A 26,560-nucleotide genomic window follows, 5' to 3' on the forward strand; every position below is an offset into this window, starting at 1 on the left:
GAGGCGTTGGCCCTGGAGGTGGGCCCCACCACCCTGTCCCAGCTCCAAGGAGGGGGAGAGAGAGATCTACGGAAGGACTCTTAAATTTTCCCAGGTTTTCTCTCTACAGTGAGAGATTTCATTATTTAGCATTCATATCGTTTTTTTCCTGTGATTTGTTAAATAAATAGTTTTTATCTATTTCACTTTCCTTCAAGGAAAAAGTTTCTTTTTTCCCGAACCTGGTGGGGGAGGGGTGGTTGTAACCTGCCTTCTCTTAGAGGATATATTTCTAGATTTGGCCAAACCGGCACAGACATGAAGTGATGTGCTTCATCAGTGTGATCTTGTAATAGCAGTAGTGTGAAACAAAGAATATATGACAGAGGATATACAACACTTAAACTAGTGCTTAATACAACTTTTTGTGCAATTTTTAAAGCTTGACCAACATCTTTGTGCACCACTGAAACTCCTGACTGCATATCCCAGTGTTCTCTACCTTCTGTTTTACTGCTATCAAGTTTGATGACCACTGTTGCTCACTTCACTGGGAAGCAGCATTGCTTCCCATATCTTGCATATCTTGCAAAAGAGATATTCTCCAACTGTATGCTGAATGTGAAAAATAATTAAGAACTTTTTAAAGGCCTGGGAAAAATAGGATTGATTGAGGATGAAGATACACCTTTGTGCTTCTGAAGCATGTCAGTGTGTGAAATAGAGAGAAAAAGGTTGATTTTGTTTGTTCTTTTGGCTAAGACAGAAATACCCTACATACCAAGAGAGATTTTAAAAAGCAAACAATTTAATCTTATAAACAGATCTCACTTTAACAGGGAAGTTTTGCTATACTGAAACAGAACAGGTGTTCTAATAAATTGGATGAAGCATATAATTTTATGTTAAATATGACAGATATACTTAACACTTTTTAAGGGTAGGAAGTTTGCAAACTTGAGTATACGTAAAACTGAACACATATAAAACTGAACTGCAATACCTGGGAAATAACAGGAAAACTTTCAGTATATAATCCTTAAACCAATATAACATTAGAGAGAACAGAATTGTGTTACCATATAATTAAAGACTGATGATGTGCACAGACAATGTTTAAGTTGGGGTTCCTTGTGGAACATTAATTCACATATTTGCTAACTTTTGACTGGGTCATTTTGCAATGTTAATAATGTTCATTTAGCATATGTTATGTACATTATTTTGGAGGAAGGTACTTGAAATTAAATAGTTAAGGAGGACTTTTTAAATGATTGATGTGAATTTTTTTCCTTTCTAAATGATATAAATAATAACAAATAATTGTGGGAATGTCTTGGCTAAATAAGCAGAATTACCATCAGGCCAAAATAATGCTTTTCCTGCTTTCATTTCAGTCACTGCTACATTATTAGAATTAGTAGAATTAAAAATATATATGAATATTCTAAAGGACTTGCTTTTTGAGACCCAGCAGAATCTTTTCAGGATTCTCTGAATCCCAATTATTTAAAATTCACAGTTATGTATCAAATTCTTGACTAAAGAAAATGTCAATATCATCAACTTAAATGTGTATTTTGCATTTTTTAGAAAGTACACACATAACATTGTGGCCTACAAAAGGAAATACTGAAATTTATTTGTCTATCTCATATACGACAAAGGATTTTTTGGTGTTTCTTTCTTATTAGAAAAAATTAAAAGTGCACAGACAGAAACAAGTCTAATATGCACTAACCTTTTAGTCTATTAGAGCAGGTTGTTCTGCCTTCATGTATAAAAATAGTAATTGGCCATTAATAAGCATGGAACATCTGTAATAAAGGTCCGGTTTCAAAGTCAACTTGGTTTGAGCATGTTCTGTGGGTTGCTATAAGATCATATATCTCAGCTGCAGAAAGGCTAAATGGAAATTGTAGTGTGCTGCATGCCAGATGCATGAATGGAACTTAATCCCTCTAGTCAAGCAACATCAATTACAGAAGCGGCTCTTTCTCCACACCCTTTCTTCCAAATTTTTTTTTCTTTTTTAATATTATAAATGGCTATTACAGAAGAACTGGAATTGGGAGTGTTGCTAATTCATACCTACCTTTTGAAGGCTAAGTTAAATCATCTATTACTGAATCTATTAGAAAAAAATAAATAGACCAGACAATCCTCATTCTAAAGCAGCACTTCTCTTCACTTGGAAAGGAAAGGCATAAACTTCCATTTGAGTGTCTCTTCTCCAGATCCTACTATGGAATTAATTTGGATCTCTACAAAGATGCAGGGCAAGAATTGTAGATACTTCTGTATAAATGAGCAATAAGGGCTCCCCAAAACACGTAACTCTTATACAACCCCAAATCCCTAAGCACAATTACGTAATTCAGCTGTCTTGCCTTCAATACCTTTTAAAGAACAGCGTGGGAATTTCTCTTTTTCTTAATTAAAGGTCTATCTGATAGAATATGTAGCATACAATCCTAAATTGTTAGGTTAAAGGATTAGTTTAGAGGATTTACCATGTGTAGTTTGCATGTACTCCGAACTGAGACAAAAGTTTCATATTAAGTGGGGCATAATTTTTAAGGATATCCATACGTAGTGTTAGAATATGACGTCCAGTATATACTTAAATTCTCATCTGATCCTTTGTAAATTCCCCTGCCAGCATAACTAGATTTGTGCCACTGCTTCCACCTGCATCTTCCTTTGAGGTAGTCCCAGGAGCGTTACCAGATCATTACATGCCAGTATAATGGTTTTATCAAATCACTGCAAGCCAACATGAGTTGGAGCAGAGCCAAGGACAGCCTTAAGTTTTGCTGAGGGTGAATTCAGCTCTTCAAAGCATGCATTGACTTGGGAAGCAGCAAGTGGTATCCACCGGAGTTCTGCAAATCACCCAAGTGTCTGAGCCACTCTCCTCCAGTTGGCCACTACACAAATAACCAAGACTACAAGCAACATAGTGCTGATGAGGAACAATATTTTCCACGTGTCTTTGTGTGACCATTTCTATCAAACAAAGACATGGGAAATATTAGTATATTGATTCTGTAAATATATAATGCCTTCTCTTTTTAATTCTACAATACGCAATTAATTTACATAATATAATTTAATTTTGATAAGGATAAATAAGACGAAAATGGATAGAAGGAATTTGCTTTTCCATATGTTTTTATTTCATGACATATTTATAACACTAGCTTTATTAAAGGATATCAAAATATGTAGACACAAGCCTTTCTCAAGGAATAAAATAATCAACTGCTTGGTTTAAGTTTAGGGTCACTACCTCTGAGAACCAAAGAGAAATATGGCACACGGCAGGAAAAAAAATACTTCTAAGACAGAAAATACAAAGTTTAACTGAGTGTAAATTATATAGCACCGTACTAAGAGCATACACATCCAGATCTGTCAGGCAAAGAGAAAGCACTGGTACTGGAAAATTTTTGCCTAAAAAACGTGCGGGATCAGTGTATCTGACTTCCAGGCTCTGCTAGAGGAAAATATTAACAAAGTGGGAGATACCAACATGTGGGGCTTTTGCAGGGGTATGAAATTTGTACTTCTGTGGTTGCTGGAAAAAAAGTTAGGCCAGTATCAAGGGTTAACAGTCAAGATTCAGCCAATGTGGCTTGTTTGGAATTTAACTGCTAAAAATATTTAAGAGCTGATATGCTTCTACCATAGTTTCCAGAGCTGCTAATAAGGCCTTTGTCTGTTCACCAGGGAAGAAAAACATGTTTGCAGATACTTCTTGAAGAAATTGTGGTAGCTTTTGGAAAGTCTCTACCTCTCTAAAATATACATCTACCAACCAATCTTCAGAAAATTTATTTTTCATCTTAGAGCTATCACAAGCCATTACTGGAAGTACATTTGAACAAGCTACCTCTCTGAGAGTTAAAGTCAAGGGTGAAGACAGATTATAAACTGAACAAAAATTCAGCAGCATCTTATTAAATAAAATCAAACACAGTTCTCTCTTCTGACTGCAAAAATCTTGTTTTCTGCATTCATAGAAGCTCTCTCCTGGTTGAACAAGACTCAAAAGTTCTTCCTTTACTGCGACTGATTCAACATAATCCAGTGGCAATTTCTCATGGGAGTTCCTCTGCTCTAGAAGGACTGGCCCTTCAGGGAAAACATAAACATTAGTAACAACAGCACATTTGATTTGGCAGCTGAACAAGATTTTGGGTTGTTTATTGCCAGAAGCCAGTTATGTATGTATGTACCAAGTTATGTTAATGTAACTGATGAGTTACATATTTGCAGTACAATCTAGAACATGTAGAGAGATCCTTTGTAACCATTTACAATATTGTCTTAACTTACATAGTATATGCAAAAATGTAATGTTATTACTCTTCTATTAAGAGTATTCTTAATTCTATTAAGTACTTTACAGACCAGCTTATTGGCTGACAATGACTTCAAATTAAAGGCATGTTACTAGAATGGTTTTTATTTTACTTTTCTGGATGGTGTGGCCAATCTTGCCTTATGCTGTGCAGCAAGGTAAACTACTAGGGTAGTAATCCAAGTCTTCCTTAACAACTGAGTTTCAAAATTTGATCTTAACAGACTTCTGAAATGCAAAACATAATTACTCTAATAAATAGATTTAAAGTAAGTGAATGGGACATGTTTATTTGTTCGGAACTAGTCTGAACAATTAAATTCTTTTGGTACTTCCTGTTCATTAGTACCATGGACATAAGCTTACACATCTCTGGGTAAGTTTAAGAAAGGCTGCATCAGTAAGAAAAAATGAAGGCTGTTAAGACACTACAGGTGTTTTTCAAATACAAACACATCAGTAATCTTCTTACATAAATTTGTATTACTATGCTAAAGTAATGATGCCATTTTAACTTGAGTACTTCTTCAGAAATATATTTTAATGACAAAAGGTAAACTCCCACATTACATACCCATCATAGATATTTTAACTTTGCTCTGATTAAAGCTGTAATATTATTACTGATTATTTAGTATCATTAACTTCTGCAAGCTAAAGGCTTTTAGAGACAGAAAGCAGAATATGTTTTTAGAGAGATGTGTTCTAAACTACTGAGCTAAGTAAATTCATACTGAATAGGTAACATGCTTTCTACCATGGGCTTGTCAGTTACTTGACAGGCTATAACTCAGAGTGTGACAAAGGCAAAGATAAAGATACACGCAGCTTTATACTTGCCAGAAAAACTTGATGAATGCAAGTAGAGTTCTTCCCCTATGATAACAAGACCATTCACTACCCATTCTTCACAACAGCCTAGCAAAAATGCACATCTGTCAGTGCAATGCCATTTCCAGTTGAGGAGCTGGGCTTACTATAATATTGGCTATTGCATCACTTCAACTGATAGAACTGAGCCCAGGTATTGGCTCGGCATCTTAGATACATGGTTCAGTAGAGAGATAAAACACCTGGGAGCCACAGAACTGAGACTGAGTAAACACAGAGGTAGAACTGCAGAAGGAATGTATTGATTAGGATCTGGTGCTTGCACAACAGACACAGACATAGCCTTTAGGGGGCAGGAGAACACTGTAAATACAGAGGGTCATATGCCAAGAATGTATTAAAATTTTGTTTCTCTACCTTGATTAGCAGGCTATCTAAATACACTCTTCTGCCTCATGACTAAACAGAATAATTTTTATTGAAAAAATCTAGACTCGGCATATAAAGCACAGTTTACACTGACACAGTAGGGCAACGGTACAGATATTGCAAACATTCAGTTTAGTAAATTAATTAAAAGAAGGGAGAGTTGCTATCCAAGACCATTCTTTGCAGATGTTCAAGGCGTTTTTTAAAACATGCTAAATTAGATATACTGATACAGTACATACTTCAAAACAAGATACAAATACCCTGTCTTTGAACAAAAATATTGTTTAAAACATTTATTGTGTGCCTGCCTAAGGGGCAAAGTACTTTTTTTAGAAACTAAGGCATCCCTCCCAGTATTATCCCTAAACAGCAGTTATCATGATTACAGGATAGATTCCTTTCTTAAACTAATTACCAAGCTAATTGTGTTCTTCAGAGACCATCACATTAATTTTCGTAAATGCTGAACAAATTTATATTGAAATACATGAATATATAGAGATTTAACTAATCTATTTTTGTGTTGTGGTAAAAATAGATCAAAACAATAGAAAGTCATTAGCCTTGATTGGTGACTAGGTAATCTTTACTTTCATTAATGGAGAACAGAGTTGCAATGCATATGGTGTAAAATGCAGGATAAAAACATCACCATATTGGAAAAACATGTGGAAATCCTGGTTAATTTCATATTCAGCTGATCAAGATAAGTGTGAAAACAGTATTATTTTTATTGTAACCAAACCAGCTTGGCTTAAAAATGTTTGAAAGTAAGTATTTCATAATAACTTTACATTTTAAGAAACTACCAAGAAAAACACTGAGAAATTCGTATGGATTCAGAACAGTGGATAATTTCCCTATACCAGTTTAGCATAAATGCACTCACCCCCATGCTGAAGTAGCAGCTTGCCAATTTCTACATGTCCATTTGACAGTGCATCATGCAAAGGAGTCACCCCGTCCACTTGACTGAGCAGGTCTACCTCTGGACAACGCTGCAGAATTTCACGGACACACACTGTGCTGCCATGGTTACAGGCTTCATGCAAAGGCGTCCAGCCAGCATAATCTGAATTATAAATCAAGGGAAGTTTTAAAACAGCAGAAGTAGTACTGAAATGTTAATAATGTCATTCATTAGACAGGAAAACACTTTACTTTTTTAGTATTCGCTACAGTTAGAATGGCAGCTTGTGATTTCAAAACAAGAAATTCTATTGAAAAACATCTGAAAAAAAAAAATAGCATTTTTAAAAACCAGTAGAAATTGTGATGTTAAAATACACGTCAGTTATGAATTTATCTTACCTTAATGTTTGCTGTAAAGTCCTTATTTTGCATTGTTTAAAAAATAAAGGCAGTTTTAGATTGTATAAAAACAAACTTGTTACCAAACAGGTACTAATATAGTTATTTATGTGTCTTAATTTCTTAGTTCTGTTGAGAAAATGAATAACTTACCTTTAACATTAATGTCTATTCCTGGGAAAGAGAGAAGCTGAATCAATCTCTCCACTTTGTTATTTCTGCAAGCTTTATGCAGGGCTGTCTCTCCTACCATGAAAAATTAATAGATTACACTAGACTAGGCAAGATAGCAACTAAAGAAAATAATCAAAGTGCCTGGAACTAGGAAACCTGGCTATGTACCAGAAAACTCAATAATGAGTAAGATTTTCCTTTATCCTGTTTAAACATCTTTTAAGAAAAAAAACCCCACAGAGCTTCTGTTCCACCAGAGATCCAGCAATGAAATTGTACTGCAAATGGTTTAACACAGGAATTATCTCCCCTCTAGTTCAAGGCTTAAAGCTTCAATCACACTATAAAAGCACCAAGTGATCACAAAACACCAAAAAATACTGGGTTTTGAAGCAATAAAACTTTAGAGTGCAGTTGCCCTCCCTTAAATTTATTCATGAACCTACATTAAAATGTATGGTTCTTTTTACACAGCATTTATAGCTTAACTCAAATGGATGTTTCTGGCTAAGCATGAGTGCCTCTACACACTCAAGTATAAATCAAAACTTCAAATCCATTAACAGATGGTTTGCTGTTTCTCAATAGGCTGTCTGACTTGGCTACAGTAGTGAAGGAGGGGAGAAAGAGAGAAATAATAAAAATAAAAATAAAACAATAATAATAATAGCAGTAGTCTTTGGAAAAAAAAAATCCCAAGCCTTAGTACCATGTAAAGCTGAAATAAGCATGAAAAATTAAACACCAAGCAACTGAGAGCTGCTGCTTATATGTAAAGACACCACTAGTTTCTCGTAATAAAAACTTCAGACATATTCTAAATGCTGTTTTCTTTTTATTAATTAATCAGGTTTGAACAAGAGCCAGAGGAAAATCCTGAAGCCAGGTGAAGGATGATGAACCAAACATTTTAGAAATTCAAAATATCTCAGGCTAGATCTCTTAGCTTTTGTAATAAAATTTACATGGAACATTTTGTTATATTAATACCTTTACCATGTACATCTGCCAGCTCCATACCCATTCTTTCAACAGAAGACACTACTTATAATTTTGGCAGGGGAGAATTGAAAAAAAATCAGCGTTGTTTTGCTTGTTGTTTTTTCCCCCCCCTCTATCTTTCAGCTCACTTTTCTTTGTAGAAATCAGATGTAATAATTCACATCAATTTTATTTGCAAAAGCAATAAAGAGAAAGGGAATCAATTTAAAAAATGTATGGTCTGACTCTGTTACTGAAGCTCTTCTAAACCCTTAAAGGGGGTGATGTCTTCTCTTGTCCTTCAGTGTTTGTGATACAATTCTGATTTTAATTTTTTTAACAATTCCAGCTTGCTTTTGCCAGTTTTTTCCTGAGCCTTCTCCTGGGTGTCATATTAATATAGTTGTAGGTAAATTTCTGATGATGAAGATGAAAAAGTAGTTTCAGCAAGTAATTCTGTAGTAAAGCAAGTCTATGCAAAGTACAATTTATTTAACTTGTGTAATAAATGGGAACTGAATGAATTACTGCAGTGCTGTTTTATTCCTTAGGTACGTGAGTTCCAGTACAGTTAAGACAAAAGCCAAATGCCTTTCATAGTCTGGGCTGAATGCCTGGAAGAAAACAGTCCATATGCTTAAAACAGCTATGTAACATAGCATACTCCTCAGTCTTTGTTCACAAAATGTCTAGGACTCAGAGAGATGAAGACTGAATTATACTTGCAAATCAGAAGACGTTGATCCTACCAAGCACAGGTTGAGGTGGATTAGCAAAGTAAGGCAGGCAAGACTGGAATGAGCTCACGCAAACTGTACACTGTATTTAATATATGGGAGGAGGAAGGTAATGAAGAAGGCAACTTTATTTTACCATATATTCAAATTCCTCCTTTTAAATAGACACTGGAAAAGAGAAACGTGAACCATAAGAAAATAATTCTTGGGCATAGGCCATCGTTTTAGTTCAGCAGTCATCAGGAAAAGTTTTTAAAACTAAAACTATCAATTCTAACCATTTTAGACTTCTTAACATAAATTAGATATACAGAATACCTTTGATATTTCTCTTGTATACTTCTTCAGCCAAAAGATAACTCTCTTTGGTGTGTGCAGTCTGAACTTCTGTTTTTGCTCTAGGTTTATTAAAGATTAAGTCACTGAAAAGAGAGCAGACACATTTAAAATCACTATTTCATATTTTAATATATATGTATTTAATGGTTTTAAATGTGTACATAAAGAATACTTAGATTTATCCATTTCAGCATCATTTCTGAAATGTCTTAATTCCATAATTTCTACGTCATTTAATTGTGACTGTATTTAAAACAGAAATCAAATATGACTGCCCACTTTAAAACTTGTTTTAAAGGTAATTCTATGAACAGTGAACTTCTGTATATACCCTATAAATTTAATATTGGACAAATATAACTACATCAGTCTGCATATACACTGAAACTGACGATCAATGAGGAAACGGGAAACCCCAGCCCAGAGGTGTTACAGGCTTACAATGGAGCTTTCTGTCAGTTGAAGTAATTTGTAGACAACAAAACAGGTCACATAAAGTTCAAGAAATGTGTCAGGTCAGAAGCTGTCCCCCAAAGCAGAATAAAACTGGTGATGTTATAGGTATTACTTACGGTAGATCAGGCAGCACTTTGACTTGGTTCTGCTTATCGCCATTTAGCATCTGTAATGTCCTTTGAGACTCAGGGCATGGCTGTTGCCCTATTTTCTTTTTCTTTGCTTTGTGTATCTTTGTCTCACGCATCCCTATCTCTCGCAAAGCAGGTGAATAGGAACAGACCTGTTGCAAAAGTAACATATTTTAAATGAAGAAATTTTCTTTTGTTTTCTTTGTACTTGCTCCAAAGCAGTCATCAATGACCCACAGCTTGCTGTATCTAAGTTTTAAGAAGACTGATCCCTGCATGTACATATAGATTGTTTCAAGTTGTCTTTTGCATTCCTTTCTGATGTTTTTGCAATTCACTCTTCACACTAGCCTCCATGAGTGGCTTGTGTCTGAGACAGAAAATGGGAAATTCTAGGCCCCTCTCAGGTTTCTGGCAGCTGAGAAAATCTGGATCACTTTAGCTGGATATGACTTGAGTACAGTTAATTGACTTTCATGTATTAAATCAAAGTATTTACAAACTTCCTGCTCCCAATCCAGGGAGAAATTTGGTAAAGGAATACTCCACTCCTTCATCTCTTCTAAGATGAGGGGTTGGATTAAGTCCTTGAGCATTGCAAAGGCAGCAAGCCAGTTATGCCTTAGGTGCTCTCTCATTATTAGGACAGCCTTGGCTATTGCAGATGTTAGCTTGTTTACAGTAACATAGAGCTTCAAACCCACTTACACTGCTTATTTTAAAAAGTCATCTAAGTTTCTGCAGTTTGGCAAAAGCATAGGAAAAAGGCCAGTGAGGGGATTCACCAAATACACGACAATTATATTTGAAGAAAGGTATTAAGGAAGGCTTTGACTATTTAGCAATTCACTGTAGATTTTTCAGGCAAAGTGCAGTAGGTGAGGGACACCTTACTTGCACCTTCACAGCACATTTACCATCAGGAAGTAGTAGGTCAGTTATTGAACTCAGAGAAAAGCCTAGCTGATAAGATGCTGTATGAGAAGAACTGGCAAAACTGGATGATAGTTTATTTTTATTGTATGGAATGAGAAAGGAGACTCAGTTGTACTAAGGAAAACTACAAAAAGCACATAGACTTGTTTCAAGCACCATAAAAATTTATAAGTAGTTGCAGAGAGTGCTCAGTAGTCATGGCAATACTAAAAGTAGTGATTCTGCTCTATATGTGGCAATATACATCAAATATTAGCTCTGCAGGTGGTTTATGTTAAAAATTGACAGTCTTTTGTTCAAGCTCTGTTTAAATGTGCTGTATTAACAAACAATGACCTCTGTTCACAATAAATTCCTGTAAAATTCATGAAAACTTATGTATGGGAAATGTATAAAGGTATAAATTTGTTTTTCTGTGATTTTACCTGTAGAATAGGAGAAAATAGACAAACAGCTATGGGTTCCATATTCTGTTTAGTCATTAGTATTAAGATTACTGAAATGAGACTCTAAATTAGGGCATGACATTACCATGTGATTGCCCTGATTTGCCTGCATCCTGCCAACAGTCATGGCTTTGAGAATTTCTTTTGCAGCTTTTATCATGTTTTTTCTCACGAACTATCACAAATTGTGATTTGAAGGCAGGCAAAGGTTTTTAAGTAGGAGAAAGTTTCTAAGAGGAGAAATTCACAGGAATACACTGTGGTTCAAAATTGTAAAATCTATGTAACAAATGCCTGGACCCATCTCTTCAAAAACCCTGAAGGAAAAAGTAGCCAAGAAAAAATCACACTGTATTTGGCATTCTCTTTAAGTACAAATGTAACACTGCAATCATTACATCAGGGATTATTTTCAAAAGCTTTCATTGCCTTCAGTGTTGTTGCATTGTTTCACTTTCATGTTAACTGCATGTAAACAGATTAACCAGGTGTGACAAATTCTCTGGCAAGAAAAATCTTACTATTGTTCTGGACCCAGATCTCAGGCAAAGAGAAATTTAAATGCAGTGGAACACATGGAAAGACAATGCAGGCAACAAGCATGACCTTAGACCACAGAGAAAAGATGTATTTCAAGACTTTAATGAATCCAATTACTTGTAAAATACTGAAGTGTGATAGGTTATTAAGGAGTAGAAGAGTTACTTACTATTTTCTGAAGAGAAAGAGGTTCTGTAGAAACAGTAATATCCCTCTGTAAACACATTTGTTTGAAAATTGCTTCTGCAACAAACATTTGAAGCCAGGGAGATGGTATGGCACAAATAAACATTTTTAATTCACATACAGAAAAATCTGGATAAAAGCAATTGGAAAAAATAAAGTAAGCCTTAAAATAAAAATACAGAAATTTACATACCTAGTTATCTAGAACATAGCTCTTCCAGGCTTTTTTTCCCCTACTGCAGCTTCAGAAGCTTATTCTCCGTAAGAATTACTAAAAACATTCACATTACAAAACATTTTAACCATCATCTGGTAAGATGATCAGATACCAAGAGAATGTTCAACGTATTTTAAAAGACAAAGCATCACTTTTTGTGTGAAACTTTTTAAAATGCTCTTAATACAATGTTATAAAAGTTACACCTTCATTTTGAGAATAAAATTATTTATTTGTGAAGTTCTGCAAGTGACCTTTTAAATCTCTAAGTGACACAAATTCATGTAAGACTTACAACACACAAACAAGAAATCTGCAAGTAATGCAGGGTAACCTACTAGTTCTACATTAAAAGTGACCATAAGCAAATTGCAACCCCATTCAGATGAACCAAATAGCTTATACTGTTCTGCCTGACCTACCTCTGTTTTGGAAAAGAATACAGAAAGACTGATTTTTTCTTATGGTGGTAAGAATTTGTATTTTGATTCTAACAAAATATTTTTGTCAAAATAACAACTGAAACAGTTGGAAAGCAACATCTGCAATAAGGAAGGAAGTCTTTACTGTATTGAGGGAATCTTCTGTTTTGCTAAGAAGTGCTCATAAATTAACTGATCTGTAGACTCAATCAAAACAGAAACCCAAGTCTGAGAATACAAATGTTTGCTACTGTAAGTATAACAAAATTTAGAAAAACTCACAACGATTTTGCTTCAAGTGCTGCGGATTGTACCAAATGACACAGGTCAAATAATCTCTATAAACAGACTGAATGCTGTTCTTGTTTTCCATTTTTGTATACAGGAAAGTAAGGAAGCCTTACAGAAATATATGTCCAAGATTCTCCCTATTATATGACAGCCACAAAATCTGTTGGACAGGCACATACTAAAAGCTCCACTGATTTAAACACCATAACGTTCAAACTATCTGGCCTTCTAAGATCTAAGTCAGCCTATAAAAGTTCTCATAATTTGCTTTCTATAAGACTGGAGTGGAACTAATTGTCGAGAGACAAATATTTTAATTTCTTTTCATGATAGTTCTTGAGTGCTCAGGTAGAAGGCAGATACACTTTAAATGAAGCCTACATATACCTGTTACTACAGAAAATGATGAGTGAAACCAAGATATCCTTATTTCTTAAATGGCAGCAGGAAAAGGGGTCAGGGGAAGCTTTGGTGGGACTTAATTTTGAAAATTAAATAAAAAGAATTCAATACTTTTCTTGAGATAATTTCTTTTGTCTTTCAAGCTCCTCAACTCCTTGTTGCTAAAAGTACAGATACCTCAACTGACATTCCATGTTAAATGATAATGGTTATTTGAGTCATGACATTTCTGTTTACCCAGTATATTTAATGAGGAACTACAGTAATTCACGGGACTCAATGGAATTTTATCCCATTCCCTCCATTAAGTCTAAGGATTTGGGAGGAGACATTGAAATGTTTCATTTGAAGTTGTAGGAGTCACAGAGTTCAGTGTAGCTTTTAGGCTTACAGCTGATGTGTCTTTAGCAATCTATTGATTTTCTGGAGTGGTAAAATTTGCCTGACTTGAGTAAGGTGTCTCCGATTGCTTGTCTGAATTTAAGGTTTATTATGATATGCTTAAAGCTTTTCCTAAACTGACAAGAGAGCTCCAAAGATGTTTTTTCTTCGTCAGACTGTGTGGTCTTGCTTTCACATCAACACTTATTTAGACATTTATTTAGAGGGATTTTAATAAGAAAACCTGTTCTATTTGATCTTTGCTTGACACTGACAGACACACACAAATAAAATGGTTTCCTGCATATGTACGCACCATGCACTGCACAGCTGCAACAGGAGTTAAAAAATAACTTGAAACTAAACCAAGGATTTTAATTAGGACTTAGTGTATCAGATTAGAAGACTCTTGAGAAGCCTTGCAAACACTCACCGTCACAAGAAATGGCAAGGTAGTGTGCCAAATCATCAGGTACTTGATGAAACATATTTCTGTCCATAAGCAAACCTGAGATGATCCAATATTCCACTACAGTTCCAAGAATGGCATTTATTAGACCAGCAACTTCACTTCTGAAAGCCTAAATGGAAAAAAACATGGGTCTCTATAGATGTGTTATACAACAAATTCACACTGATCATGTACCAGAAATAACATAGAGAACTTCTTTAGATGAAAGCCCATTCTGCTGCCATGTTACTCCTTCATCGGCCTTTCTTCTTCTGCTCAAAAGCTAACTGCTGCAGCCAGATCAACAAAATTACTGTCACTGATGTCATATCAATTCAGATTTGGCACTGGAGAAAAACAGGTTCTATGAAAACATCATCTAAAACTATACAAAAAACGGTATCAAAGCTTACAAGAACAATTGTGATTTCTTTTTAAATTAGGTTTAACCATGAGGTTGCAAGTACTGCACTTATTCCAGTAAACCTTGTGTTTAATTTGGCAATTAGAGGGATCTTTTTCTCCCTGCTCTATTAGGATTGCCTTTTTCTGAAGATTTCATCATGAAATTAAAGCTCTTTTTGTGATTATGTATGTCTGTGCCAAAAGGAAAAAGGATGCAAAGTGTTAGTTTCCTGCACAGAAAAAACTTTAGCAGTCACTTTGCAAAAGGAAACTTTCTCCAGCTACCAAAAATTCCAAAGAGAAGAGCAGCTGCAAATTTAGAAAAAACCCCATACTTTCGAATATTAGCCTCACCATTTCCTGAACAGGCACACACCCACACAAAAGATCCTTATGGGCCCCTTCCAACTCATCTTACTCAGAGATCCTGTGAAAATGGTCATGTGCAAATAAAGCAGGCTGAAGTGTATTTTCTTCAGGAGGCATCAAGACAATACACAGGAATTTAGCATGCTATCCAGACACCACCATGAGACAGATGAATGCATTTATTCAGCCATGTGAAAACTTAATCAATACTGGTCAGGTAAAGCAGTGTTTCTAGTGTCTGAGTTATCCTGCAAAGTCAGATCTGTCTATGGAATACCTGTCTGAGCCATATAGAAATACTTTATAAAATTACTCCTCTGACCACATGTACAACCAGATGTTCTGAAAGCGCAACTTGGAAGAACACAGGCACCACAGTAGGAATACATGAAATTCATTTGACCTAGGGCTCTACCAGAGAATCACTACTGTTACACTAGAGCACCAGCTGATACATGGCATCTTGTGAAAGACAAGGAGTACTTGAAACCAGACAATTTTGGGCAAGAGACAAACCGAGCTGAATGTGTACACACCACCATCAATGGTTTGTCTGATATGCCTTTGAGAACAAAATATGCTCAAAGATGGTTTAAAATAATTTACTAGGATTCCCTAGGACCTGAAAAGCACCAAAACCAGTTTGAACGTCAGTAAATCAAACAGACATACGTATGAACAACAGAGACTGTGACATAGATGAGTTTGATAATAAAAACATTATAATTTGTCAAAAACCTACACAAATACTGTCCCTACAGTTAACAGTTACTTGTCACTCAAAAGAAAAGGAACAAACACAACTACAAATAAACACGGTGTGGAGTGGAAGCATAATCTCCATCAATGAAGATTTTTAAGAACTAGCCAGACAAAATCTGTTACGAATGTCATCTCCAAGATTGCCTCCAGGCCTACTTCCTCTTACTCTCTTAAGCTCTACTTGATTTGGTTTGCCTCTTCCTTTATTATGTCATAATACTTTATTATAGATGAACTGTGAAATCTCATAATTAAAAAACCCTTGAGAACATAGATATGGCATGTCAAGAACCTGAAAGTATAATTTTTCAACTAAAGTTTAAATATTTAAAAAGGTACATTACCTTCCCTATCTTCTGAGGATTCAGGAACAGAAACTGAAGAACAATTTAAAATATCTGAAATGCATTTAAATTTCCCTTAAGTATGCATACCTCTTATCACTGGACCCCAAAGCAAAATAGTGGGTGAATAATTTAATTTTACCAATAGTTCTTTGCCGGAAATAAATTTCACAAACACAGCAAATAAGCACAATTTTAACAAAAGTTAAGAGACAGGATCAAGGACATATAGATGTAATCTGAGGTAGATACAGATGTAAAGCACAAATATTTACATTCTCTTTCTTGTTTCTAAATCACAAGCTTAATTAATTCCTTTATGAAATACTTTCAAGAAAAACGGTGGGAGTGAAAGCAGACATTGAAGCAGCAGACCGAAATAATGACTTTTAATACTGCGAGTATTAATAATTTTTCATAGTCAGCTATATAGTGCATATTAAATGCAGCTGGTACTCTAGTTGCATCTACATTTGCCCAGCCAAGTATCTCTGCATGCTGACAAGACAAACCAGATACTGACAACTACTGCAGGCTTAGTTGACATTTTGGTAGAAGAATGGTAGGATAAACCAAGAACTTCTCCTCAACATTTTAAATAAATGATTCGATGCTACAAATGACAGAGAGGGAAATTGATCTAACTTCCTGAAAGGATCACATGTTCTAAAAATACTTAAATGTTAACATTTAAAAAATATTTTCAATTTCAACTACAAAACAATACAAACACAGTAATAAAAACACATGCAGTATTAAAAAGGAAAAAACCCCAAGCATTTCCATTAAACTTGGAATTTGCTACCATGTATGACAGTGCCAAGACCTCTTTTTCCCCCACTCTGCTCCTACAAGAAGAAGCTGGGAGGGGCCTCAGCCAAGATGGATGACCCAAATGACCAAAGGCTTTCTAAACATTGTGCTCAGCAATAAAAGCTGTGTAAAGGAGGAAGGGAGGATGTCTGAAGTGATGGTGTTTGCCTTGCCGAGTAACTGCTATGTTTTATGAAGCCCTGCTTTCCAGCAAGTGGCTGAACATCTGCCTGCTGATGGGAAGCACTGAATGGAATCCTTATTTTGCTTTGCTTGTGGGTGCATATTTGTTTCACTTATTAAACTGTCTTATGTAATGTCATACATTTTTAGATTTCTGTCTTTGATTCTCCCCCTCAACCCACTGCAGGGTGGAGACTTACCTGCCAGCGGGATCCACCCACTACACCATGTACAGCTAATTAAGTAAGACACAATGAAACCTCTATTCGAAATTCTCTTCCTTGTTCTTATTGTTGAGAATCAAAGCTATCTCACTAAGAAAAGCATGGAAGTGGGAAGAAGCTATTGACTGTGTTAGCATACAAAGGTCACATCACTACAACTGATATCTGTTAGTTTAGCAAATGCAATTCCTACATTGCTGTTCCATTTAGTGCTTTGTCAAGTCAAATACAGTGCTACGGCGGCAGAAGTTTCACAGTGTGTTTTAGTACACATAAAAATTCTTATAGGAAAATTAATGTAAACTTTTAAACTTTGAATTACTGAGTTATTTTAGAACTTCTCTTTAGAGTTCTTTTTTAATGTGCTGTAAATGTAGTACTCCACAAATGCCTAAATCATACTTCCAAAAAAGCTACTGCAAGTGACAGACCAGAAAGACATTTGGTTCTACAGCACACAAATTTATACTACGCAACTAAAAACCTGAATGAATGCCTTTGTCACCTCTTTGTCAGGCTATGTAAGACAGCTTTTTTTAAAAAATCCCGACCAGTATTTTCAGGGATGAAAAGCATTTCTGATACCATCTGTGACATTGTGAAAAGCCATGCAATAGCTCAATGCTCCTAGAAGTGTTATAAGCAACATACACATTCCCTGGTAAATTCTAAAACTGAATTAAGAAATTTGATTCAAGGAACTTTGACCAGGAGTTCCTGCATCAAACCTGTTTAAATAATATAAAAAATAATAAATGTTAATTTGTTTCAGAATTATATTCAAAATTGATTTGAAGAGCTCAAGTAACAGGAAATCTTCTATGTTCTTTGGCAGTGCATTTTAAACTACAAAAATAGTGTATCAATTTTATTCTACCAAGTTGTCTCAACAGATTAACCCAGTGATCAGTGAGGACATCCAATTTCCTGTCACTATTTTTATTCTTCTACTTCTAAGAGACAGCAAATTCTAACTCCAGCAAACAAATGCACTCAACTTCATGCTTTGTTTTTCTCTTTTTTTGAACTGCTCTTTTTACATGGTGTGTTTACACACATACATAAAACATAATTTTGCAACTCAGCACTAGAAGAGAAGAAACATACACAGAGATTTTCCCTGCACTGTAGCGCTCATTTGTTGCAATCTCTTTGAATCACAAAGAGACAAAATCTGATTCTAAAAAGCTAAAAATATTAGTAACAGCCCACTTTTAACAGTTAAAAATATTATATATGTCCCAAGAAATAATTTAGTTATATTGTTCATCTGTTTCCACTTATAGATATTTTCACTGAAGAACTGTACAGAAGTTTGGTATATCACAAATGGCATGTTTGTTTCTTCCCACAAGCTAACACACTCAGGTGCACTGGGAAATATGGTCACCCCTTTACAATGTGCTACAAACCACATTCAGACAGTAACAACACCCAAAATAATTTCTTTCATTTAGGTTTCTGAATGGCCCTTCATGTTTCTTGTCAAGGTGTTACCTCTTAAGCAAACAGCTTTTAAAAAACAAAAATGGTAACAATGACTACTCACACCCTCAAACTGAAGACAGGAAAGACAATTTTGCACCCTATATGCTATGTGTAATGACATGGAAGTACTGTGTATTTATTTACGTATCTCTAAAATGATAGAAAAAGGAAGGAAACACAGATTTGTCTGCACAGCTAGGGAGGTTTTGCTCTTTTGATTTTCTGAATGACCTTTTAAACTGTGTAATGGAATTTTCGAATGTCTCTGAAAATATGGAAAAACATAAAGTTTTAGTATAAAAAGATTGAGAGTGAATGAAGGAATGAACGAGTTGGATTGTAAAAATACGGTATTTTAGTTTAGAGTTTATTTTTGCCAAAAATGCAATGGGAAAGAAAGTACAATAGATAAATATGAAGAAGAAAGCTGTTAGAAATAACATAAAACACTACAGATATTTTGAGGCAACAGGCTGCTTTTTAAGGCTAGAATTCCTATCTGTAGGATATTTTGCACTACAGTGTGTAAGACCGAAGTGAGAAAGCAACAGGAATCTAAGGTTTGTGCTGAAACAACAGTTCTGATATAAATTATAATAAAGCAAAGAGAATCTAAACAAGAGGCAGATCTCTGTGGTTTACTTTGTGTGGGGAGGTTAAGTTTATTTTTCATATATGTAGTACAGTTGGACAAAAGTGATTATTCTACCTATGCAAAGGAAGGTTTATGAGAAAGGCATGGCTTACAGTGCTGGAACTTGTCAAAAGAAGGCATAGCAGAAAAAAACTAAATGGTACCTACACTTAAACTGCGGATTCAACATCAGGAAAAATATGAAAGCAGTGTCGTTTTCCAAAGAAACAGAATGGCTACTGACACCAACTGCATGTAAGCCTGCTTGCTGCTTAGTACCTTTGAAAAGATTGGTTGCTTAAATATAAATATGGGTATAGAAGCCTAATTTTAGGCACTTTTTAAATATCTTGACCGAGGATAAAAAGCAGCACTGTTTCACAATGTCTTGCTTTGATAGCCCTCAAAAAAGGTAGGAGGTCTGGCTAGGTAAGATGAGTGAACCTCTCATTATGTTTAATCTTTTTGCTTTCATAGCATAATGGATAACTACTAGGTATTGTATTGAAAGTGCTTTTTTTCCCCCTGAAACACTTGATTTTCTATTGTTCTGTTACTGTATGGAAAAAGTGAATGGAGTACCTATTTATTCTGTGCTTTCACAATAATTTGAAAGAGAATGCAGAGACAGCAGTTAGGTTTTATTTTATGTGAGAATCTAGAAGTCAAAGATGTTTTACAAGGCCTCTTGCTTCAGAAAAGAAATAGGTGGTATAGAGGACACTTAGTATCTTTCAGGTCAATGTCCTGCTGGTCAGCAGGTCACAGAATAGCAATTAAGTTGCCTTCAATTCAATTTTTATGGAAAATCCTAGGAAAGATAATGAAACTAAAAGACTTGGAAAGAAAACCAGGGCATATTATTACAGTAAAATAATGCATATCTACAGCAAACAACAAAAAAAGTATTAGTTTTGTTAGGTTTCTCTTTCAAACATTTCCTGAATCCTATCACTGTAAAATAAGATAATCACTTCTTTTGCTACACCATATTGTTTGAGAGAATGTGTTAAGCTGGTGTCCCTAATAACTACAGTAATACCTGCTGGTAAGGGCATGTGAACATCTGAATGTAGCCAACAAGCTACTCATGACTCGTTTCTTCTCTACATATCTATGTAAGAATCTTATGGATCAATTCATTTCCTTTAGTGGAGCAAAAACCAGCATGCTTCACAACAAAAGGCAGCTATAACAAGCAGCTGTGATACTTAGATATAATTCCTCACAAAAGAATGAACAAAGGGACGCCTTTAAAAAAATATGTCAGTCTTCATTATTTTAAAGTATAAAATTCACACTCACATCATTTCTTCTGTTCAATTCTCTATGGGAAAGTATGACCCAATCTGCTAGAATATTTATGTGTTTGGTAAAAAGCACTGCGGTTCCGCTTTCAAGCAAGAATGTCTTCTGAAGAACTGTCTGTGGCAAGACTTGTTGATGCTGTGAATTCATTCCTTCAACCAAACTGTAAAAAAAAGTGAAAAAACCTACAGCTTTATGCCACTTTGATTATTAAAGTTACCAGACAGGAACCTTGTCTTCATTCAAAATACACACAGATTTGGCAATTTTTAAGTATGGAAAGATCAGACACAATTTCTGATGAAGAGTAAGTACAATAATGATGACTATTACTGTTAGACCTGGGGAATTTTAATACTGTGCTACTATTTACATAAAGTAAAGGCCACCTTTACTATATAAAGGCAAAGCAAACCCAAGACTTCTTTCATACTTCATAAACCAAGGAAATTGTCTCCCTAAGATAATAGGGAGATAACAGTTATTTGAATCAAAAGAAACCCCCCAACATATAAATCAGTATGTTCAAAATGCTGTTTGTCCACCTTAAAGAATGAATAGTGAAGTACTGCAAATCTAAAAATATCACTTCATGAGCAAAATTAAATGCTTATTGAAACTTGTAATACAGTGAAATAACAGTCTGGGAAAACCAATCATTAGGAAAAAACCTATAAATTAACAATAAACAAACTAAGAACGGAGAAATATAAATGGAATTGCCAAACTGCCATCTCTGTAGAGCAGTATCTTATCAGGGATATACAAAAATCAGGATACAGGCTACTGTAAATAGAGAAATGCATGCATTATTCTATAAACCCCACCTTTTTGTCAGAAACTCTACTTCGCCTTTTACTAAATCAAAGAAAAACTTCAATAATGTTTTATGAACTATCCTCAGTTCATCTTCTCTCCCTGGGAGAGAAACTGGGACTGTATGACAAATTGTTTTGCAATAAAGGCAAGACCTGAAAAATAAAAAATGAAAAATCCATTTGTATGACAGAAATAATAGATAATCTATCAGCAAAAAAGTCAGCTTTGAATTTTGTCTGTTTTGACAAGGAAATAGCTTGCTCCCCATCAATAGTCAACATCTTAAAGACTAATTTTCTGGTTTTAAATCTTTTTTCAAAAGAAAAAAAAAAATCAACGTTTGTGACTGAGCTTTTGTTCCAGATTAAGATTTTGTATTATAGTGTAAACTAAATAATTTGTATTTCATTTTTCCGTCTCTGCTTAAGATATTGTACAATTACTATATTAAACAGAACTTCTTGAAAATCCTTTAAATACAAGATAATTTTGTAATATTTTATAAACATTGTAACACCCCACAAAATTTAGTTCAGATAACAGTTCACACATACTATTTGACAGGACTATAGATTATCAAACATGATGGAGATAATTCTGAAGTAACATGCAAACACACTTTTTGGCTAGAATTCTGAGTATTAGAACCAGGTATACAACTTCTCAGTATTCACATTCTGCCGGAAGTACTAAAAGACAAAATACTTAATCTAAAAGACAAATTCTCTTTCATGCCCTTCAAGACATGCTTACAATCATACACATTCACATATCTGTAATCACAGTTGTATCCAAGTATTTAAATGTTACTTAAGGTTTTATGACAGCAATAAGAGGTGTAGTTTCTTTTCCAAATGAGGAGAAGAATTAATCTCTGTTGATGCAAATTACAAAAAATGAGTTCTCAAGATAAAGCAGAGACTAACTAGTCAAAGAGTTCCTACATAAGGTCTTGTGTATGTAGATAAGCTATAATCAGACTTCCTCAAAAAGATTGTTATGATTAAAATCAAAATACAACAGAAAACTCATGTTTGGCAAGATAAGCCTTGTAACTGCAGATATATGTGTGTTTGTGTTTATCTATACATATACACACAACAACAGCACGAGTACACAGATTACTATAATCTGTGACGAGCATAAGAAATAATTTTTTAAAAAGGAGTAAGGCTAAGAAAATATACTTATTTTTCTGTCAAAAAATTCCATTTACCTGTGAGCTGACACGTTTTGAAATATAAAGTGAAATGTCCAAATCTGTTAAAATTCTAGACTTTCATGTACAGGTAACTTGTTCTATTGAAAACAGGACTTTGATGCAATAGAATGCAAACTCTCCTCTGCTGTCCCAGAGTTTGGAGTAACATAATTATTGCATTCAGCACCTCATTAACCCATCTTACCTTACAAGCATCTCTATCAACGACCATGTGCCTTTCTTACAGATAGGACACTGAAGAAGATCCAAATAATACTTTAACATAGATTGGGACTTCCAGGGAGGTTCATGTTGAAGAACAAGGTACAACACATGACAGAGTTTGGCAAAAAACATTGCACTGGCATTCCCCTGTAATAAAATGAGAAAATACTATTGGCTTCAGACCAGCCAAAGATCTACAAACACTAAGCGTTTATTTATTTTCTTTAATCTTTACAATCCCAAGTGACCAAACTTAATCACTGAAGTAAACATGCAATTTAATGCACAACTCCAAGGAGAAAAACTCATAGCTTAAAAAAAAAAAGGAAGAGAAAAAGGAGAGCTTGCTCTAGTGTGATATTCCAGTTGAATGCACCACTGTTTAGAGCAAACCTTCTTCTCAATTGATCTCTCTATCCATGGCATACTAGCATAGTGCTGTTTCTAAAATTAACAAAAAACATTTGTGGCCAAGTCCTTCACAATATTTAGAGCACTACATTCATTTGGCTTGCAAATAAATACTGATCTGAAAAACCCTTTTTTAAATCCTTTTTTTTCCACAAGCACACTGATGAACACAAAGAGAAGGGTGAACGCATTACTAAAAACTACTAAATACAATGTCAGAAGCAAAGATAGTAATACTTCCTTTTATTGCTTTTATTTTTAGTAATACTTTAGTCTTCATCTCTCACCAATAGGACATATTCTAGAAGAGAATGAAGAAGTTGCACAGGAGGTGTATGGTACTTTTGGCCTGCAGCAAGTTCCGTGACTACATCATGAAGTAAGTCCTCTTCCACTAATCCTTGAAGTATATACCAAGTGCCTCTGGACCAGTCAGTACTTTTAACCTAGAAATGAGATACCATAGAAAAAAAAAATAACAGCTTAAATTGAAACACCCCTTTAACTAACCAACTCAACTAACAAGAAATCTCTAAGTAAAATGTTGGTATTATATATCATGGTTACTGCCAGGACAAAGTTAATTTTTGCAGTAGCCAGACTGGGTGTGACTAAGACATGGAGGTTATTCTATAGCACCTTACATCACTGCCAGGGGCAAGGGGAAAGGGACTCTCATTTCCAGGGAGAACGGATTCCTTCCAGTCGAGAAGATCTCGATAGCACAGGACTTCCTTCTTATTCTCTGCCGCTCATGACAGCAAAACTCTTAACTTTACAAGCTTTCAGAGAACCCAGACAGATGCAATGCATGAAAACAATAGCTTTCATGAGATGCTGTATCTGCTCTGCAATTTCCTGTTACTGTCTGTACTTTCAGCTTCCCAAAGATCACGAATTAATGACACTAGTGAGCTATTGAAGGCCTCAGCTACATGCCTATTTCCATCTTTCCTCTAGTTCAGGTTCAATCCAAAGCTGATGCACAAGCCAGTTACAACTGTATTGCTAACTGAATCATGGCTTTCTTCTGCCAGAAAACTTCCCTTTCAAAATACAGGTTTTTTGTCTGACCACACAACCTGAGGCTCTGGTAAATTCAAATTTCTCCATATTTTGGGATAAGGAGTCACAGCTGAGAGAAGCAGGGTCAGTAAGATGACTGATCGGACTGCTGGAAATGAAATGGTTACATAAATTTATTGTTCATGTAGTCCATGATAACTTGTAGATTTTACGATTTCTGCCAAAAATCCTGTCTCTTAGTGTACATTAGATAAAGTTACTCAAGATGTAGAATCACAGAATTGTTTAGGTTGGGAAAGAACTCTAATATCATTGAGTCCAACCAATGCACAAGCACTACCAAGCCCACCACTAAATCATGTCCCTAAGTGCCACTTCTACATATCTTCTAAATCCCTCCACTACTGCCCTGGGAAGCTTGTTCCAGAGCTGGACAACCCTTTGCAGGGAGGAATTTTCCTATTATCCAAACATCTTATCAATTGTTTTAACATTAGTTTAAATTTTAAATTAACATAGACTTTGAGTCCAGTTGTGGATTTGAAATCTACAGAATATACTGCTATTGTTACATTAACAATAAATAAAGCTGCTCATGTAGACAATTTTCTTTTAATCAAGTCTTTGTGCATCTGGTGTTTGTAACTTATATTTATTTCAATCTTCTCATTCATATATGCACTATTAAAATCTCCACTGAAATTTCCTTTGGAAATAATGCTTGCATTCATACTTTTGTAATGTTAATTACATGCAAACAGCACATCTAGAGATTAAACTGTTTAATGACAGTCAAAGAAGAACAACTCTGCTGCCTGGATTTATGATGTGAGACAATGACTGTATATTGGGCATGTACAAGCATGTTACCACTGACCTTCACCTGGTGATCCCACCAGCATCCAGCTTTTTATATTGTGACTGAAACTTTTATTTTTTGAAAATTCTGTACTAAAAGAAACAGTAACATTGATGCATTATTTTGAAAATACACTAAAACAAAGATGTTTCGGGAAGACTGTGATACCTCTTGCATAGCATTCAAGTCAAGGAGAAACTAGAGACTGGTTTTCAGCACATTTCTAAGATGTAAAGAAGGATGATACAAAACTGAGGCAATAAACTTTTGCCAGTATCAGGAGACACCTATTATTGAAGAGACTTAATAAACTGTCCAAAGCTTCACTGGCTGGCACTCTGACTGATGAGGAATCAGCTGTTTCTTGTGAAGCACTGTTGGTACAATCATTAGCACTTGGAGCAGAAAAAAATGAAATATGAAGGTCCACGCAATACATCTTTTACATTGCATGATGTGGAAGAAAAGCTAACAAAAAAAGAAGTAAATATTTTTGGGATGATGGAACAGAACACTTAGCTGAGCTAAGCCTTCCTAGCAGATGCAAACTGAGACGACAAAATGTAACACGTAGATCTAACATGTTAATATAGTTTGTAGGTTTGATTTTACTTCATTAGTGTTATTGGAAATGTTTATTGGAGCTGCTTATAAGAGCCATAAATATACTGACTATAAAAGTCCTATCTCATATAAAGGCTAGCAATAGATATTCCATAAAGCAATAAAAGTAAGTGACAGAAAAGTAAGAGAAGTATTACAACTAGGCTTAAAATTTCCAAGCAAAAAATGATATTACTCTTAAGAGTAGAGAAAAACAATTTTGCTTTACACATGTTAAGAAAGGTAAATTTTTTATCCCATTAATTCAATAAACTATACATTCAGATTAAATTTCAACGCAAAGCTGTTCAGGAACAGAAATACACACAGCACTTTGCAGATCAGTGGTGGTGTTGGACCAAATATTATTTTATTGCTTATGTTTTAAAAATATTTTTCTTCCTCCTTCCTTATTGTCAATACAAAGAAATTAGATAAAAACTGGTTTCAAGTAACTATGTACTATGGCTCATGAAGATACCAGATCTTGTTACTAAGAAATACAGGAAGCTAACTGATACTTCAAGTGTTTCCCGTTTTAAGTAACGCAAGTTACCATATGAAGTGCACTACTAGTAGCTCATGGGTACCATATAAAATGCTCTTTGAGTACTAAAAAGGCAATGTTTCAACACTGTTGAAAGATTTATTCTTAACATTATAGATAGAGAGGGGAAAATTTAAGTATTAATTTACTTCAGGTATTTATAACAAAGACTTAATAAAACCTATTGCTGACCTGTACCTGTTTTATGGCACTTATCGGGCTTAATGGAAATAAAAAAGATAAGTTAAATAGCACAACAAAAGAAATTAAGTCAAAATGACAAGGAAAACAGGACTGAAAAACATAAAGCGTTCTACTTGCAATCTGTGC

At 34.9% G+C, this 26,560-nt stretch overlaps 1 protein-coding gene across 3 annotated transcripts in view; it reads right to left on the bottom strand.

The window, feature by feature from the left end:
• Window positions 1-3,126: 3,126 nt before the first annotated feature.
• The window catches only part of SLF1 (SMC5-SMC6 complex localization factor 1), a 33,980-nt gene continuing 10,546 nt past the window's right edge, over window positions 3,127-26,560 (bottom strand). For 2 of the 3 annotated variants that reach the window (XM_008634623.2, XM_017735433.1), the window contains 11 exons: window positions 23,483-23,641; window positions 22,765-22,931; window positions 21,367-21,510; window positions 20,537-20,702; window positions 13,992-14,139; window positions 11,829-11,974; window positions 9,723-9,889; window positions 9,130-9,233; window positions 7,073-7,165; window positions 6,498-6,680; window positions 3,127-4,116 (listed from right to left, as the gene is read on the bottom strand). In XM_008634623.2, the coding sequence (XP_008632845.2) occupies window positions 3,629-4,116; window positions 6,498-6,680; window positions 7,073-7,165; window positions 9,130-9,233; window positions 9,723-9,889; window positions 11,829-11,974; window positions 13,992-14,139; window positions 20,537-20,702; window positions 21,367-21,510; window positions 22,765-22,931; window positions 23,483-23,641 (1,965 nt within the window). In that variant the 3' untranslated portion in view covers window positions 3,127-3,628. Of the gene's footprint in view, window positions 4,117-4,947; window positions 5,264-6,497; window positions 6,681-7,072; window positions 7,166-9,129; window positions 9,234-9,722; window positions 9,890-11,828; window positions 11,975-13,991; window positions 14,140-20,536; window positions 20,703-21,366; window positions 21,511-22,764; window positions 22,932-23,482; window positions 23,642-26,560 lie in introns of those variants that run through there. The other variant, XM_017735434.1, reaches the window with a different exon arrangement.

The sequence above is a fragment of the Corvus brachyrhynchos genome, unplaced genomic scaffold (genome assembly GCF_000691975.1).
Source record: "Corvus brachyrhynchos isolate BGI_N302 unplaced genomic scaffold, ASM69197v1 scaffold22, whole genome shotgun sequence".
In the NCBI taxonomy this organism is placed as follows: domain Eukaryota; kingdom Metazoa; phylum Chordata; class Aves; order Passeriformes; family Corvidae; genus Corvus; species Corvus brachyrhynchos.